The 15,532-nt window shown below is 46.1% G+C and overlaps 1 protein-coding gene across 1 annotated transcript in view; it reads left to right on the top strand.

Annotated features, from left to right (window-relative positions):
* Positions 1-15,532, top strand: part of HIVEP1 (HIVEP zinc finger 1) — a 139,792-nt gene that overhangs the window by 92,517 nt on the left and 31,743 nt on the right. The window contains exon 5 of the mRNA XM_089918173.1: positions 8,034-14,002. Coding sequence (XP_089774299.1) covers positions 8,034-14,002 — 5,969 coding nt within the window. The remainder of the gene's footprint in view (positions 1-8,033; positions 14,003-15,532) is intronic.

The raw sequence follows: 15,532 nt of genomic DNA on the forward strand, positions 1-15,532 counted from the left end.
TGAGTTCAGTAGTTTTTAATAGCTGGAAATGGGCACTGCTCTTCTGTCAGGTCATCAGGTGGGGAGTTGAGGCAACCTGCTCAGGAGTGGGGCTGCATTAGGATTTTGGTCCACTGTGTTTATCTTCAGTGCACCATGCTGGCCTCCAGTTCTTCTATCAGTGGCCTGCCCTTTGCCTGTGCTTATAGCAATGCTGGGATATGGAGTCTCCCCCTCCTTGCCCCTCTGCCCGTAGTAGAACGCCGTGCAAGGCTGTCGTCGGGCAGGTGAGGACTGCTCTTTATCCTGGTGCAGCCTCAGTCAGAGGCAGTTCCGTGTTCCCTGCTGCTCTCCCAGGGTAGCAGACCTCTCATTGTACTGGAATGGGATTTTGGTCCCAGGACAGTTTCCTACCTCCCCTGGGATAGAGATTTCCTGGTCTGCTCTCCCCCAAGCCACAGTGGGTTTTACCCAAGGCTGCTGCTCTTTTCCCAGCAGCTTAAGCCTTCAGGCTTTTGCTCCACATCAGAGAAGCGTTCAGGCAGGGCCTGGGGCTTGGCGCCTTTTCTGCAGTGGCAGCTGAGCCCCTCCTGCGTGCCCTCCATGAGCACCTGGGGGAGGCCTACAGAACAGAGCCTGGGTGTGGGTGTGAAGCCCCCTGTGTCCAAGGCCAGGCCTATCCACCCCACGCTCAGCCTCCAGCAGTTTGTTGCAATTTGGGGTGATGCTTTCTCACTCGTTCGCGAGGCCGGCACGTCTTCCTCCACATTCTCCTTCCTGCTTGCCCCAGCGGAGCTGGTCCACACATCCCTCTGTGGGGTTCAGGCTGTTTGGTTGCCTTGTGATTCTGCTTTATGGTGAACTCAAGAGAAGTTCTGATTTTTGTGATATTTCTGGCTTTTTCTTACTGTTTGGGTCAGGGCAATGCTTTTCGAGTTTCTATATCCTCAGGCAAGAATGGATGTTGAATTTTATTAAATATCATTCACCCTTATTCAGAATGGCCATGTGAGTTTCTCATTTATTCTTCCTGATGTGGTGAAGTATATCAGTAGGTTGCCTGATATTAAATTCATCCCTTATTTTCTCTTACTCAGAGAATTCTTTCATTAGCAAATATTTTTTAACACCTATTAAGGGCTGGATGTATAGGGATGAATAGTAAACATAAGATCTTATAAATCTTATATTCTAATCAGAAGGTAGACAAAACATATAAGTAGATAGATAGGGCATTTCAGATTGTGATCGTAATTATGAAAAATAAACAGGGTTTGGGCAATATGGGGCAACTAACGTAGGCAGGTAGACAGGAGGTAACACTGATGTTAGGATTTAAAGGTTGAAAGTGATCCCGGCATTTAGAGTTGAGAGTAGGGAAGGCTTTTCAAGAGATGGTGAGTCCAAGTTCCCAGGGGCAGGAAGGAGACAGGCCTGTTGAGGCATCAGAGTTCACCCACCACGGCTGAAGCAAAGTGAGGAGAGGGGAACGGTGTGGAGGAGGCTTGGGAAGCTGGGTAGAGGACCACGCTGCCTTTTGGTGTCTTAGATGTTTGAAGTCCATTCCGTGAGGAATGGGAAGAACTTGGAGATGGATGTGGCTTTCTGTCGCTTGCTAAGTGAAATTAGTTGTTCCCATATCTTACGTGGTCGGTCCCTGGCTGCTATACTTCCAGTGTGGTTCTTCATTGCACATTAATTTATTTGTTATCTGTCTTGCATTTTCAGTCTCTTTCTCTCTGCTGACTTTGACTTCCTGTTTATAAGCACACTCAACACCCCTTATCCTACAGAAACCTTGCTATGACCTCCTCTCCTCTGGTACTGGCATCCTGCCTTTCTCTCTCCCTCCCTTCACAGCCAGATTCCCAGCGCGTGGTCTGTATTTGCTTGCCCTGCTCTACCCCAGGCCCTCCCTCGCTCCTTGCCGTTTTGTGATATGGTTTTTACCCCCTGGACCCAAGTGACGACTGCTCTGAGATAACAGCCCCCCAAGCCCAGCAGCCTCGTGTCTCGTCCTGTTTATCTGAATGTGATACTTGACACTGTTGCCCACATCTTCCTCCTTGTAAGTCTCTAGACCCTGGCTTCCTGAGCACTTCACTGTCACATATTTTGTCTTACGTTTCTTATTACTCCCCGTTTCTTGTCGTTTCTAGCTCACCCTTAAATATAGGGATTACCCAAGCCTCTGATGCCAGACTTCTCTCTACTGTCTATTCTCTGTGGCTTATCATTTCTGTACTTTTATAAAAACAGCACTCACTACGTACTCCCAGATCTATGCCTCTAGCCCAGACTTCTCTGTAGGTAAAGGAAAGAATATGCATATATACTTAATATATCATAATTTTCACGTTGCTGTGTAATCTTTGTAATTATTTTAAATGGATGTATAATGTTAAGTGGCTGTGCCATAATTAGCCTATCCATTTCCTGTTGAAAATTTCTAATCCAGGGTCTGCAGCTACAATTTATAATTTTACACATGGATATTGAGTTTGAGATTTGGTGGAATGGAAAGTGAGTTGAGTTTTTTCCCCCTCCCAAACTAGCTCAGTCCTCCCAGAGAACAGGAAACCTCAGCAGAATCTTTGGCAAAGCTTTCTCAGGCTTTCTTGCTTTGAGAATCAGCTAAGAGGCCCATTGTCACTACGTGAGTTCAAGGTAGCACTTTAACTCTTGCATGAACGACTGAAAGGCCTTCTAAATGGTCCCCCTACCTCTGATCTCTTGATTCTCTGACACAGTATGCCATCAATTGTTAGAAAACAGGTGGTCCTTGTGTCCCCAAGACCTAAGAGAGATCTGAAGTTTTTCACACTGATGTGTCTTGGAGTCAGTTGGAAAAAGATATTCACCTTCAGTCAAGGCAGGGTTTTAAACACACTGTTAGACTGTAGTTCACCATACTTGAGAATATCCAAATGTGAGAATATCCTTTGTCATACTTTAGCTCCTATTTCCCTAACCATTCACCTTTTTCCAGTCAAGTGGCCTCTGCAATCTCTCCAAGCTGTTCTCAACCTCCTACTTGATGGAGAGCTGGCTTGTTTATAAAGGCCAACAAGTCAGGGATTCTGACAGTGGCTATGCTGCCAATTTTGGTCCCTCTTCTAAGTGCGATTTGTGTCTTTTAAATGAATTCCTATTTGGATTTCTGACCTGTTGATGCCTCAGAATTTCTGCCTGATTGTCAGCCATTTCCAGTAGCATGCTGACCAGAATATAATTTACAGCAGCTGGTCGACCTTGATTTTGAGCCTTTCCCACCCACTTCCTGATCTGAGTGTGCATTCTCACTGTGTAAGGAAAGAGGGTTGTGCTTCATCATTCACACAAAGAGGGTTACGTGCCCCCAAGGATGTCCAGCCCTAGTGTTGGTAAAAAGCAGCAGCTCTGGAATCATATGGTGATAACTATAAAGCAGCGTTTGTACCGTGAGGCAGAGGGAAGGCCTGTGCACTGGGAGGTGGGAGAGTGAGCATATTAAAAAGGCGTCATCCTTGTACACCTTGCACCACTGTCTCACGGTCTTTCTTTCTGCTTCCTTTAATTTATTTTCATGTTAGTCTACCAAAGTAACAAATTGCCCTTAAAAGTAATGAAAAACCTAAGCATCGGTGGCAAAGAGCTGCTCCCCTCCCATCTTCCACCCCAGGCTGTATTTCTGCTTTGAGGCATTCTGGTCTATACCCCCTCTTAGCTCCATGGCCTATGGTAACTGTATACCGTATGTTGTGGACGTAGCCACAATGTTTGATTATTACATTCTTTCCTGTACATGAGGGGGCGGGAGAAAATAACTCAAGTCACGCTTTGATATGCTTGAAATTAATCAAGATTAAGTTGAGTTGAAAAAACTATCCTGAGTGTATGATTCTCCAAGACCCGAGGGTCTGCTACCTCACACTTCAGGGCACTGGTTCCCAAGAGGAGACTTGTATCTCGGATTCCTAGCCAGAAGGCTTAGCCATTCACTCTGTGCACTCCACCCAAGGGATGGAGAGTAACGATCACATGCAACTTGCCTTAATTCCACCTCTAGAATAATAACGTGGGATTCACCTCAAATGTGCCTGGTACCTTCCCTCTTTACATCTGTCTCATTTGCTCCACCACCCTCTCCCCTCCTGATAGCAGCAAGAGCAACAACAAGCTCCTTGCCTGTAGAGACTAATCCAGCATCGAAGGTCATCCCCTTCCAACCACCCATGATGGAATGGACGTTATCCCTTGAACGAGGGGGGTGAACCCTGGTAAAGGAGATCCAACAAATCTTAGAAGAGTGAACACAACTCAGAAAAACACTGTTGGGAACATATTCTCCATTGAATGCCACTCCCTGTGATTCCCCATGATCTCAGGCAATAGAAAAGCAGAGAGAATGTGAAAAGACAGACCAAAAACTCAGCCTTAAAGGAAATATTACCTCAGAAACAGAAGCTTTTTTTTAAGCATTGAACTTAATAACAACATAAATTTATTAAAGCAACAGTTCAAATATAATATGAGACAGTAAAAGGAGATGATATGGGCAATGTGGAACTTAGGGAACAAAATGAGAACACAGCAACGTCAGTCCACAACTATTAAATGAATTTGAAACAGCAAGGACTTTAATGGCCTGAAAATCAAATTACTGATGTAAGGGAAGAAGCTTTAGATAATTCTAGAAAGAGCGAAGGAGAAAAACAAAAAGATTGAAGAGATTTAGATCATCATAAGGGTGGTCCTGCACAAAGGTCATTTTTTTTTGGCTACGTTGGGTCTCCGTTGCTGCACGCGGTCTTTCTCTAGTTTCGGCGAGTGGGGGCTACTGGGCTCTAGGTGTGCGGGCTTAATTGCTCCGCGGCATGTGGCATCTTCCCAGACCAGAGCTCGAACCCGTGTCCCCTGCATTGGCAGGTGGATTCTTAACCACTGCGCCACCAGGGAAGCCCCATAAAGACAATTGATGTCAGTAAAGTAAAAGAGCCAACCCCAAAGAAAACAATTGGCCAGAAAATGTATTTGAAGAAATAATAAAAGAAAAATTTTCTGAAATAAACTAAATGAATTTCCTTTTAGAGGTCATTGTGTTCCAGGAAAAAAATGAAACGTTGTACAGTGGTTAACTCTGAGCTGACTTCTAGTTATGTTATTAGACTTTGAAAATAAAGGTTTTTGCAGATATGCTGGCAGAAGAAAGGCAAGTCACCTCAAGGAGGAGAAACTACCAGTCAGGCTGGCAGCCGGCTTCTCTCTACAAGCTTCATTGCCAGTAAGCAAAGGAGTGTGCAAAGTTTTGAAGGAAAGAAATGGTATATTAGCACCAGGTCTTAAAATTCAAATAGAGAAGGAAGAGTAAACAACTATGCAAATAGAATGTAAATGTTATAAACATTCATCAAAGAGAGACGAGTCCGTCTTCGTCTAAAATTGAAACATGGTTCGTAAAATCTGTTTAAAATGTGTTTTTTCAAATTCTTGACTTTAGAGGAATTATGTCTATAAAGAAATAGGGATCTTAAATCATTCCTTCCTTTTCACTTCAGCTTCATTTTCTTTAAGTACAAAGTTGAATTGTACTTCTTAAAACAAAAAAAATACATAGAATGTTCCCTTTAAAACTTAATGTGGGGCTTCCCTGGTGGCGCAGTGGTTGAGAATCCGCCTGCTAATGCAGGGGACACGGGTTCGAGCCCTGGTCCGGGAAGATCCCACATGCCGCAGAGCAACTAGGCCCGTGAGCCACAACTACTGAGCCTGCGTGTCTGGAGCCTGTGCTCCGCAACAAGAGAGGCCGTGATAGTGAGAGGCCCGCGCACCGCGATGAAGAGTGGCTTCGGCTTGCCACAACTAGAGAAAGCCCTCGCACAGAAACGAAGACCCAACACAGCCAAAAATAAATAAATTAATTAATTAACTCCTACCCACAACATCTTCTTAAAAAAAAAAAAAAAAAAAAAACTTAATGTGGTATTTCTGGTTTTAAGCTGTGGGTTGAATTTTTGCATTTTTTTCTTTGGAGTGTAAGCCATTGCTTAATTTTTTTTTTTTACACATAACTTTACCTAAAAATAAAATCTTATTACAGAAAGTATGTAAAACATAAGAAAATAAACCTATCTACCCCACCCAAGGCTCTGGTTGCATAGGGTTGTGGTTGGGCTTGGCATGGGCAGATTTTTTAAAAATCTCTTGTGTTTCTGCTCTGACAGTTGCCTGAGTTGGGAACTGCCGTTCCTCCAGGTGGCTGCTGGGCTCTGCTTTTCTATTTATTTTAACAGCCTAGTGGCTCTCACTTTTGTTTCAACCCACCTCCGAGCTCCCGGGAAGTGAGTAGGGAAACTACGCACCCGAGACGCTGATCATCATTTTTCGTTTTGCCTGCTTTCTTGTATAGTTAACGAGAGGCATAAAGTACATCACTGACTTTATCGCATTCATCCTGAAGAGGGGAAACCACTGGGGAAACATCATTTTATAAATGAGTGGGTTGAAGAATAAAAAAGGTTTGCTCAGCATCATTTTGTAGAGGTATCAACAATATGATACTTTTTTTTCTATTTTTCTTTAGCTCAAATAGTTTCATCATGAGACACCCCCCCACCCTTTTATTTGCCCTTCTGCTTATGGTGGGTAAATGTATCTTTAGTGGATTAGTATGCAATTTTTTAATTAAATTAATACATGAAATCACATAAACTGATGTCACAAGATGACCAGAATATTTTATTTTATGTAAATTCTTCTGTTAATGCAAAGCGGTTATCTTGGTATAGACATTTTGGTCTAATATGAAATTTTAATAGGTACATTGTAACAGCTATTTGAAAATAATGAGGAATTAGAGTATTTGGCTTTTCTACAAGTAAGTAATGTAAGCTTGAATAATTTTTGTTTACGTGCCCGAGGATCCAACAAATCGAAACAAACGAAATTATGGCAAGCAGTTATTGCTCAAAACTACAATACTTGACAGAGATGGTGGTGGTTGGTGCCATTTAAGTGGTGATTTATTTCCACACAGCAAGAGATGGAGGCGGTTTCATCTCTTCTCTCCTGTTACAAGTTCTGTCTACCTACCTACTCACCTATCATTAGTGGCAAAGAAACATAGCCATTGAATATTTTGTTCAATTAAAATGGTGATTTTTATTTTAAAACTAAGGGCCATTACCACATTAGGACTTTAAAATTCTTGTTGGCGAAGAACCACAAGTAAGTGTATTATTTTACTTTCATATTTTTCTGTGTATTGATATAACTGCTATATTAGCAATTCTTCACGGTTCTATCAGTGAATATCCCATGATCATCTGAGGTATCTGTGTCTAAAAATTATTGTATAGTAACCTTTGTTCACGTAAGAATATCAGTATTGCCTATTTTGGAGCAATACTGTTACGTAGAAACTTGCTGAGAAGTTTGCTTTAAAAGGTACTAGGGCTTCCCTGGTGGCGCAGTGGTTGAGAGTCCACCTGCCGATGCAGGGGACACGGGTTCGTGCCCCGGCCCGGGAAGATCCCACATGCCACAGAGCGGCTGGGCCCGTGAGCCATGGCCGCTGGGCCTGCGCGTCCGGAGCCTGTGCTCCGCAACGGGAGAGGCCACAACAGTGAGAGGCCCACATACCGCAAAAAAAAAAAAAAAGATACTAAATGTGATAAGACAAATACCCAGCATTAAAGGTTGAATTTTCTTCTTTGTGGGCCAGCTCTCTTAAGACTATTGTGTAGGGTCCTCAGCTGCAAGGGTGAAGGGGGAGGATAATTTAGTTTTGAAACATCAGGTTCCAGGACTGTGGTGAGATAGGGGGTCAAGAACGGGACACAGCATTCTAGAAATGTGCACTAAGGTCTTCGCATGATTGTTTCAACAGATGTTGATGGCCAGCCTTCTTAATATTGCCGGAATGTAGGAATGCAGTTTTATCCAAACCAGCTTTCCTTTAAATTGCCTTCTTCAGTTGTCATAACACCATTGTGATCGTAATGTTAATCTAAAAACATCATAGTTGGCGTACATACCATTTTACCAATTGGTTTTCTTTTTTCTTCTTTGAACAGAAATCTTAGAGGCTGGTATTAAAGGAACTTCAGAATCACTTAAAGGTGTGAAACGAAAAAAGATTGTAGCCGAGAATCACCTGAAAAAAATACCAAAATCCCCACTGAGAAATCCTCTTCAGGCAAAACACAAACAAAATACAGAAGAGTCATCTTTTGCCATTCTTCAGAGTGTGGCGGAGTCCCACAAGAAGCAGAATCACAGTCCTGTAAAAAATGGGAAGCAGTTTACCAAACACAATGGAGAAACCCCTGGGATAATTGCCGAGGCCTCTAAATTGCAAGAGTCTGTCTCCCCGAAGAAGCCCTCGTTTCTGCAGCACCCATCCGAGCCACGCCGGTGGAGGTCGGAAGGCTCTGACCCCGCCAAGCCCGGTGTCCCCGAGGGAAAATGTGACTCCAGTTCTCTGTCCAGTAAAAGCAGGACTGACCACCGTGAATGTATCTCCTCTCACCGCAGCCCCCCACCCTCCTCGTATGCAAACACCGCGTTCGATGTCTTACTGAAGGCCATGGAGCCAGAACTGAGCACCTTGTCGCAAAAGGGCTCCTCTTGTGTGGTTAAGAGCGAAAAACTGAGACCAAATAAAACTGTACGGCCCCCTTCTCACCTGAACAACAGCCCAATGGATGCCCCTGATCCGACCCCGCAAGAACCGGCTGCCCAATCACAGCCGCCTCCTCGGACCTCATACGCCGGGCATGTGTCTGCCGCTCAGAAGAACGACCAAGTGGCACTTCAGGCTGTTTCTCCTTCGTATAATCCACGCGAACACTCTGTTTCTAAACCTGGCCAACAAAATCAGCAGCTTCCAGCGTGTTCGGGTTTCGCCAGATCACTCACGAGTCTGCAGAATCAGGAGAACGCCCAACTTGAACACGTCTGTAACGCAGCAGTGATGTCATCCGTAGGTGTGACTTCACCCTCCAGTAGAACTCAGGTTTCTCCTCCAAACCAGCAAGTGGATGCTGCCTCGCCGCTGTCAGTGAGCCCCGCCCTTTCCGCGCGGTCACCCCCCACGCCAATTTACAACTCAACTCCTGTCGCCTCTGTTGTTAATCACAGCATGGAACAAATGTGCAATCTTCTTCTGAAAGATCAGAAGCCAAAAAAACAAGGAAAATACATCTGTGAGTATTGCAATCGAGCCTGTGCAAAGCCCAGTGTGCTTTTAAAGCACATCCGCTCCCACACTGGAGAGCGACCCTATCCCTGCGTGACCTGCGGGTTTTCATTTAAGACTAAAAGTAACCTCTACAAGCACAAAAAATCCCATGCACATACTATCAAACTGGGTCTCGTCTTGCAGCCAGATGCTGGCGGCTTGTTCATGTCTCACGAGTCCCCCAAAGCACTTAGTATCCATTCGGATGTGGAGGGTAGTGGGGAGAGCGAAGAGGAGGGCGCTGCTGACGGCAGGCAGAGCGACCCGGGCTCCGTGGACCTGCAGCCCGTGCAGACAATGAAAACGGCATCCAGCTCGGAAGCTTTACCTAAATTGGGTTCCATTCCAAGCAATCCAGATCCCGTGGTAGGTGACTTTTCACTACAGGACAGATCTTCAGAACCACAGGCTGTGACAGAGTTACCAAAGGTTGTGGTCCACCCCATCAGTGTGTGCCCTTTAAGAGCTGACAGCCCGAAGGTCACGGATTCCAAGCCTGAACCTCCTAGTGCACAGAAACAGAAAGACCTTCAGGTAACCGGTATACTGTCCCACTCAGCCTGGGCGTGCTCCCTGGAGATGGATGACAAGTCCCATGAGAAGGGCGATGTGAGTCAGCCCGAGGGAAAACAGGAATCTCACGTGGGAACGGTACATGCCCAGCTGCAAAGGCAGCAGGCCACCGATTACTCCCGAGAGCAGCAAGGAAAACTTCTCCTGAGTCCTCGCAGTTTAGGAAGTACGGATTCGGGTTACTTTTCACGTTCTGAAAGTGCCGACCAAACAGTGAGTCCACCCACCCCCTTTGCCAGAACGTTACCCACCCCAGAGCAGGACTCTAACAAGAATAATGGGTCTTCTGCACCTCGTGTCAACACACCAGCAGCTTCGGCTCTTCCAGCAGGTGAAAAAGCGTCACTCCTCCCAGGTCAGATGCGCCCACCTTTGGCGACAAAAACGCTTGAGGAACGGATATCAAAGCTTATCTCAGACAACGAAGCCTTGGTAGATGACAAGCAACTGGATAGCGTAAAGCCACGGAGAACCTCTCTCTCACGACGGGGAAGCATCGATTCCCCCAAATCGTACATATTTAAGGATTCTTTCCAGTTTGATTTAAAACCAATGGGACGGAGAACAAGTTCAAGCTCTGATATACCAAAGTCCCCTTTCACTCCCACAGAGAAATCAAAGCAAGTGTTTCTTCTGTCTGTACCTTCCCTCGACTGTCTGCCCATCACCAGAAGTAATTCTATGCCTACCACAGGGTACTCAGCAGTACCTGCGAGCATCATCCCTCCCCCACACCCACTGAGAGGAAGTCAGTCCTTTGACGACAAAATTGGTGCTTTCTACGACGATGTCTTTGTACCAGGACCTAACACTTCTGTGCCCCAAAATGGACATCCCCGCACTCTTGTCAGACAAGCAGCAGTAGAAGACTCTTCAGCAAATGAAAATCATGTTCTCGGTGCCGGGCAGTCCTTGGACGAGAGCCATCACGGAGGCAGCCCCGCTGGTGAGACCGCAGCAGCAAGAAGCAAGCCCCCGGCCCCGGGTTCACACTTGGAAAAGAAGAAGTCTCATCAGGGGCGAGGGACCATGTTTGAGTGTGAGACCTGTAGAAACAGGTATAGGAAACTGGAAAATTTTGAAAACCATAAGAAATTTTACTGTTCAGAGTTGCACGGACCCAAAACCAAGGTAGCTCTGAGGGACCCCGAGCACAGCCTGGTGCCCAGCGGCGCACAGCCTCCCATTCTGCACTACAGGGTCGCCAGTGCCACCGGGGTCTGGGAGCAGACGCCCCAGATACGAAAAAGGAGGAAAATGAAAAGCGTCGGAGATGACGACGAACTTCAGCAAAACGAAAGTGGAGCATCTCCCCAGAGCCCCGAGGGCCTCCGGTTTCAGAGCGTGAGGGGCTCGGTTCCCAGTTTGTCTCAGCAGAACGTTGCCATAACTGGTGACCAGCCGCCTAGAAATATCCAGCTGCAAAGCTCCCCGATTCAGCTCGTGGCCAGAGGCCCCGAACAGCCCCCGGACCCGAAGCCATCCTCCGCCGTGGAAGAGCAGGTGAGCTCGGCTGCCCAGGACAGGACAGAGCCCAAGAGACACGGGGCCGGCATCTCCGTCATCCAGCACACAAACTCGCTGGGCAGACCCGGTGCGCTTGACAAGCTGGAGTCTTGTGAAGGCGCTTCCCCCATTTCTTTCCAGGAGCTGAGAACAGGGAAGCCCGGGTCTCTGCACATAAGAGGGATTTCCCAAGAGGAAGGCCGCCTGCCCCGGAACACGTCTCAGCCCGCCGAGCCTGCACTGTCCGATGCTCTGAGAGGGGAACTTCAGGAAGGTTCCAGAAAGATCTCAGGTGAGCGACACGTGTTAGGACAGCCCTCAAGACTCGTTCGGCAGCAGAACATCCAAGTCCCAGAAATCCTGGTCACAGAAGAGCCAGATCGGGACCCGGAAGGCCAAGGCCACGATCAGGAGAAGTCTGAGAAGTTCAGTTGGCCTCAGCGGAGCGAAACCTTGTCCAAACTGCCAACAGAGAAACTGCCGCCCAAAAAGAAGAGGCTCCGTCTTGCCGAGATCGAGCACTCCTCAACCGAGTCAAGCTTGGACTCCACTCTCTCCAGGAGTCTAAGCAGGGAGAGCAGTTTATCTCACACTTCGAGTTTCTCTGCTTCCTTAGACGTAGAGGACATTTCTAAGGCTGAGGCCTCCCCCAAAATCGATTTTCCGAATAAAGCGGAGTTTCTCATGATTCCACCTGGCTCTAATACCCTGAACGTTCCTGGGAGTCACCGGGAAATGAGGCGCGCTGCATCGGAACAGATTCACTGCCTGCAAATGTCGATGGAGGTCTCTGATTTCAGAAGTAAATCATTCGACTGTGGAAGCATTACTCCACCTCAGCCAGCACCGCTTGCTGAATTGCAGCCTCCGACATCCCCTTCTGGCATGGGGGTCGCCGGGCACGTGCCTCTCTTGGAAAGACGGAGAGGCCCACTGATACGGCAGATCTCTTTAAACATCACTCCGGAGGGTCATCTATCTCCTGGGAACCCATCCTCTTTCCAAACTATCGCTCGCCCTGGTGTGAACACAGTGCCATTTCAGGGGCCTCAGCTCACTCATGCACCTTCACCTGAGTTTCCTGCAAATACCTTGGACTCCCAGACTCAGATTAAGGATCTGCGAGCAGAAACTTCAAGTTCCAACTCTCCAAACATCTTTCCTGTTCAACAGCTTCTTGGTATCCATTTGTTAAATCAAATCCACTTGCCCCTTAGCCTCCCAGACACACAGATGTCTCTGCAGGTGTCTACGCAGAGTGTCAAAGCAGATGCAAGCCCCGGTGGACATGTATCTTCTAAAAGTGAGGATTGCTTTGCTCCCAAGTACCAACTTCAGTGCCAGGTGGTCCCTTCGACCCAGCCTTGCACTTCTAACGCTGTACATCCTCTGCCAAAGCAAGTTCTTTCAGACCCAGCTGGGGCCAACCATCGTGCGACCTCGTTGACATTACCAGCCAAGTTAGTAGAAGCCACGTCTAATTCGTGTCCTCTGCCACCACTGCAGGTCGGGCCTCTCGGCAGTCAGGTGCCGAAGGTGCCAGCATCCTTTGCGCTGCCCTTGCATCTGCAGAGTCGGGTCCCAGCGTACTGTTTCACCACAGCCACAGCTCTGCCGCAGATCCTAGTGACCCAAGATCTATCCAGTCAGCCGATTGGCCAGGCTAATCATAGTATGGTGCCAATCAGCGAAGAACAAAATTCCGTGCCAAAGTCGCAATACGATCACCGGAATGCTTTGCCAAACCCAGAGGGAGAGCTTGTCTGCGAGAACGTTATTTCAGAGATGGGCCAAAATTCGTCTCCATCAGAATCCTTGCCTGTAACTCAGAAAATGTCTGTTGGTAGACTTTCCCCGCAGCAAGAATCTTCAGCTTCAAGTAAAAGAATGCTGTCCCCAGCAAATAGTTTAGACATTGCCATGGAAAAGCACCAGAAGCGAGCCAAGGATGAAAATGGAGCTGTTTGTGCAACAGATACTAGACAGTTGGAAGCATTGAGTTCAAGAGCTCATGAAGTTAGTAAACAGAAGAAGCCAGTTCTGGTGAGGCAGGTTTGTACTGCGGAGCCCCTTGAAGCTGTGATATTGGAACAGGATATTTTTTCTCACCCTGAAGTTAGTAGCGAGGCTCTGCGTTTGACTGATGTTTCACCAGCTGATAATTTGTCATCAGGACACTCCGAGCCTGTGGTTATAGAACCTGTAAAAGAATTGCAGGAATTTGAAAGCATCCCGTCGGCCACATCGCTGACTCTGACAGTTAGAAATTTAGCTGTCCCTGCAGAGAAAACTCACATTTCTTCTTCGGAACATGTAGACAATAACCAAGAAAGGAAGTCACCAGGGGTTAAAAATCCAGGCGATGAAGCGAACATCCAAGAACAGAGTCCGTCAGCAGCCACCACTCCTTCCGCATGTAAAGCCAGTGACACACAGCAGCCGTCCTTCCCCAGCCTGAAGACTGCAACCAGCTTCACGTGGTGTTACCTGTTGAGGCAGAAGGCCCTGCACCTGCCCCAGAACGACCAAAAAACTTCGGCCTACACCGATTGGACCGTGAACGCCAGTGATCCAAATCCACTCAGCTTGCCTACCAAAGTGGCTCTTTCTCTCCTGAACTCAAAACAGAAGACCGGAAAATCTCTATATTGTCAAGCAATGACGACCCATTTCAAGTCAGATTTATTGGTCTATTCAAGCAAATGGAAAAGCAGCTTAAGCAAGGTACTTGAAATATCATTTATCTTGAAAACTAGTCTGTGCAAGTTAGTTCCAACATGTCTGGATGCCTTTAAAGATTTCGATTGGAGGTTGTATTTTAATTTTGAATGACAAGTTGGGCTTTCGAAGTGTACAGTTACTTGAAAGAAAGAGTGATAAGTTTACCCAGGGAGTTATACTGATAAAGATTACCCAGAGTCCTCTAAGGTTTGATTTTCTTGTTAGGTGAGAGAAGATTATGTTTATGCTTTATCCCTGCTAATGAAGGGGAACAGAGGTGTGAATATTAGAGATTGTTCTATTTCATTTAAAAATATAAGCAGAGACCCATTCATCCTTGTTTTATGCAAATCTGACCACTCTCCCCTCACCGTGCTGATCCCAACCCTCTTCCTGTGTAGCTCTGAGAATCGTCTTAGTACTAGAGAGAAGATTCACAAAGCGACTGTACACTTGATAATTAAGTTGGTTTGGTCAGGATTTGTACAGTAAGGTCGTAAAACGATGATTTGGGGTTATTTGTGGAATAAAACTATAATTAGAGTTGTTGGCTTTATGAAATGGGGAAAATCACTTAAATGATTAAGAATAAATAGATAAGGGTATTAGGTTGGACTCTGGACATTCAGAATTATAGATTAAGTTCTTGATCTCTATAGGCTCACAAGCACATAATACAGGCTCATAAATATTTATTTATCAATAAGAAAATATCACAGTGTCAGTATTGTAATAGAAGTGCCTACAACTTTAATAAAAGAAGGAAGTCTCTAACACTGCCAGTAGCTTGAGCAGGAGGTGTGGTTACAAGGAAGATATTCCAAAAGTGGTGATACTTCAGCTGAGTCTTTAAAAAAGAAAAAAAAAAAAAAAATAGGGATTTTTTTTTTTTTTTCAGGCAAACAAGAGTGAGAAATTTTAATAGTCTGCCAAGTGATGTGGAAGTGAGAATGAACTTAGTTCATTTAAAGAGCCCCGAGGAGTCCAACATGGCTAGAAGGTGTTGGAAGTTTGAAACACTGACGTAATTTGAAGTTGGAAATGTAGGTAAAGACCAAAGAATAGGCATGGTGGTAGAGAGCCTTTGATGCTTTCTCAGTGGAGGAGGGTGCATCCGAACCATTCAGAATTTAATTTTTAAATGCTCAGACTCTACGTCTACTAAGTCAGATGGAAAATGAGACTTGAGCGTGAGAATTTAAACAGCGCTTCATGTATGTATGTCCCTGAAGTGCCTATGAAGAGTGGCTCTCCTTCAGTACCAAGTGCCTTGGTAGAAATGCCTTGGGGAATGCACATCTGGATTTGGAGCTGGGAGAGAGCTCCGGGCGGAAGGTGTAGAGATCGTTCAGTGCATAGGTGCGATTAATGAGGCCTTTAGAGAGAAGGGCCTGGAATGGATCCCGAGATCCCTACTACTCAAAGGCTTGAGTGGATGAAGAAAGTCCACATAGGAGATGAGAGAGATTGTTCATAAAGGAAGGAGGGGGACTACGAGAAAGTGGTATCACACAGATCAAGGAAGAAGATATT

The sequence above is a fragment of the Delphinapterus leucas genome, chromosome 10 (genome assembly GCF_059928025.1).
Source record: "Delphinapterus leucas isolate spDelLeu-1000000601 "Yukka" chromosome 10, BTC_Dleu_Yukka2, whole genome shotgun sequence".
Taxonomy (NCBI): domain Eukaryota; kingdom Metazoa; phylum Chordata; class Mammalia; order Artiodactyla; family Monodontidae; genus Delphinapterus; species Delphinapterus leucas.